Here is a 3,440-nt window from a genome sequence, read left to right as displayed (position 1 = left end):
TCTGAAGAAAATTCCAAAGTGCCAAAGTTTCATGGGTGGTTTCTAATTGGCTGTAGTTATTTCACCCATTTTTATTGACCACAGAGCAAAAGCTATACATTATTTAAAGTGTCATTCATTGAGTGTCTCACTGAAATAGGACGTATTCGTAGAATTCTAGAACACGTTCACCAGTGTAGTATCACGGGGCAGTACTTATCAATGAGAGACTGATAATACGGCCTCAGACGCTCCACGTCCGGTAGTTCAGTGCTCTTGGTGTACAAGTCAAACTTGCTGTCAGAGGAAAGACAAACAGACGTACGTTATTGATCAGCCTGCAGAAACTCTCAGTGAGAGGTCAGACCTTCAATATGTGGGTCATACACACAAACCAGATCTCATTGAGAAACTCGTGACATACTTAAACTCTCTGACCCAGGGCAGCATCTGCAGGTCTTTCTCGCTGCATAAGTGCATGTAGTCTCCTTTTGAATGCCATGGGTAGGAGTGGAAGCGGATCATGTAAAGACCCTGTTGGAATTTGGGAGTGTTAAGCATAAATGAAATCACATTGTTTTTGTGTGTTTTAATTGCTTGCTTTTCAGGTGAGCTCTGTGACATTACCTCCTCAGGGATGGTGCATTTGTTGAACTTCATCACCCGGTATAGATACTCTAGAATGGAGCAAGAAGAATGTTCACTGTAGCAAATTCACTACCGCTGAAAAGTCAGTAAGAAATGTTTTGAAAAGAAGTCTCTTATTTTTTACCAAGGCTGCATTTATTTGAACAAAATTACAGTAAGGATAGTATTATTGTGAAATGTTATTACAAATGAAAATAACTGTTTTCTATTGTAATATATTTTAAAATGTAATTTATTCCTGTGATGCATAGCTGAATTTTCAGCATCATTCCTCCAGTCTTCAGTGTCACATGATCCTTCAGAAATCATTCTAATATGCTGATTTGCTGCTCAAGAAAAAAAGTTGTGCTGCTTTATATTTTTGTGGAAATGGTCATATATATATATATATATATATATATATATATATATATATATATATAAATCAGGATAGAAAGCTCAAAATAACAGCCTTTATTTAAAATTAAATAAAGCTATTAATACTTTCAACTGACCTCAAACTTTTGAACGGTAGTATGTTCATGATGCAACATCATGATTGTCTTGTGTGCTAAGATCCCTCAAATCACTCACCATCATGTCCCCAAGACATCAGGACATTATCAAGCCCACATTGTGGTTCATAGATCCCAAACTGTGCTGCAACGAGAGAAACATGCCAACACCACCACATCAGGTAGAATGCTATACAATGTATTTTTACTTTTGATAATTGAAATAAAGCTAAAATAAAATATAAATCTTAAATGTAAAATAAAATGTTGCCTTTGCAACTAACTGAAATAAAACGTTTAAACTGGAGTATTAAAATTACCAAAACAAACTGACATGAACATAAAGCTAAATATTTTTTAAAAATACCAAAACTAAAAAAGGAATAAAATACATTTAATATAAAGATGGCTAAAAGTTAAATTAAAACTATCAAAATATTAACTAATAATATGCACTCACTGTAACAGCATTTAAATAATACTAAAATAACACATTTTTCGATATTTAGAAGATAGAAAGGTGTGGTGCTGTACTTGAGTGCAATCACTCACCATCATGTCCCCAAGACATCAGGACATTATCAAGCCCACATTGTGGTTCATAGATCCCAAACTCTGTGCTGCAACGAGAGAAACATGCCAACACCACCACATCAGGTAGAATGCTATACAATGTATTTTTGCTTTTGATAATTGAAATAAAGCTAAAATAAAATGTAAATCTTAAATGTAAAATAAAATGTTGCCTTTGCAACTAACTGAAATAAAACGTTTAAACTGGAGTATTAAAATTACCAAAACAAACTGACATGAACATAAAGCTAAATATTTTTTCAAAATACCAAAACTAAAAATAGAATAAAATACATTTAATATAAAGATGGCTAAAAGTTAAATTAAAACTATCAAAATATTAACTAATAATATGCACTCACTGTAACAGCATTTAAATAATACTAAAATAACACATTTTTCGATATTTAGAAGATAGAAAGGTGTGGTGCTGTACTTGAGTGTAGGGTTCTTCCCATCCGGATTGTCTTCAAATGTTGAGTCTCTGAACACTTGAATTCTAAAACTTGCATCCCACTGGGAATGTATCTCCATCTACAGCCCACTTAAACACACACAGTGGCATTCTGTATATTATTTATCCCAAGTGACAGTTGTCTTAGGTTTTTAAGACTGATTGGATGCATTTGTCTCTCACCTGTGACTCCCCATGCAGGGCCATGATTTTTCCAATGTCATGGATCAGACCGACTAGCTGGAACCAATCTGGAGATGGGAAAAATGAGAGAAAATTCAGTTGGATTTTAACATTTGACCATATGTAAATATGCACAATGAGCTTTCACATTTGGAAATGGATTTTAGTCCTGAAAGAAGCCCTGCAGGTCTGGACATATTGATCAGAAACTTCACAAAAACAACTTTAGCTTATTGTAACACAAAGTCTTATCTTATAAAATTATTATTATTATATATATTTTTTTTAATTATATACATCTTTTTTTTTGTCTGGTTTTGATACAGAATATAACTTAAAAAATTACATGATGTACAAATTACATATATAAATTAAATTATATATAATATAATCTCTATATGTATATATATATATATATAATATAAACACCAGAAAAAAATAAAAATCTACATCTGTATATTGTAAATATTTTATATAATGTTATTTAAAAAAAAATGTATGTACAGTTTGATTTATGGCATTGATAGACCAACCTTCTGTTTGACAAAGTCCAGTGTTTGGTATGTGTGCATCAGCTTGTATGTATTAAACACACGGTCAAAGAGAGCTCCACTCTGTGTTAGACATGTTCACACATCAAAATGGAAATAAGAGGGTCATATCAAAAGGAATGATACAAGAATATATGAATTAAGAATATGCATAATTCCAAGTTTTACCTCAAAGTTCCTGAATTCTGATTCGTCTTTCTCGTGACATTCGGTGCGATATGCCAGAGAGGGATCTGGACCCTATTAGTTAAAGTTTGTGTGTAAGAGATACAACTATTAAGACTTAGTCTACCAACTCAAACAGTGACACAGTCTGATTGACAGTTTTCAGCATTGCAAAATGATCAAAAATGATTATTCATGTGTAATGCCTACAATTCTGCTTTACACACCATTGAGGAAATTATGATGCATGTATATGAATAATTGTCTGAATGTCAGGTACATACCAGGTTCACCACACTCATGGTTGAGCTGAGATCGTGTTGTTCAGGATGAAGGAGGATGTTGTGTGTGTGGTGTCTCTGACTGCTCTATTTATCAATGCTGCACATATGG

At 33.1% G+C, this 3,440-nt stretch overlaps 1 protein-coding gene across 1 annotated transcript; it reads right to left on the bottom strand.

The window, feature by feature from the left end:
* LOC107600622 (inositol oxygenase-like) lies at positions 1-3,440 on the bottom strand. The gene is given in 11 exon segments (XM_016292563.1): positions 1-276; positions 404-513; positions 607-656; positions 1,674-1,741; positions 2,131-2,187; positions 2,189-2,238; positions 2,332-2,399; positions 2,480-2,520; positions 2,851-2,945; positions 3,051-3,122; positions 3,332-3,440. Coding segments are annotated over 11 exon segments (738 nt in total). The 5' UTR covers positions 3,350-3,440; the 3' UTR covers positions 1-167.

Source organism: Sinocyclocheilus grahami, unplaced genomic scaffold (assembly GCF_001515645.1).
Source record: "Sinocyclocheilus grahami isolate Dianchi unplaced genomic scaffold, SAMN03320097.WGS_v1.1 scaffold14.1, whole genome shotgun sequence".
In the NCBI taxonomy this organism is placed as follows: domain Eukaryota; kingdom Metazoa; phylum Chordata; class Actinopteri; order Cypriniformes; family Cyprinidae; genus Sinocyclocheilus; species Sinocyclocheilus grahami.
This window is presented reverse-complemented; position numbering and strand designations above follow the sequence as displayed.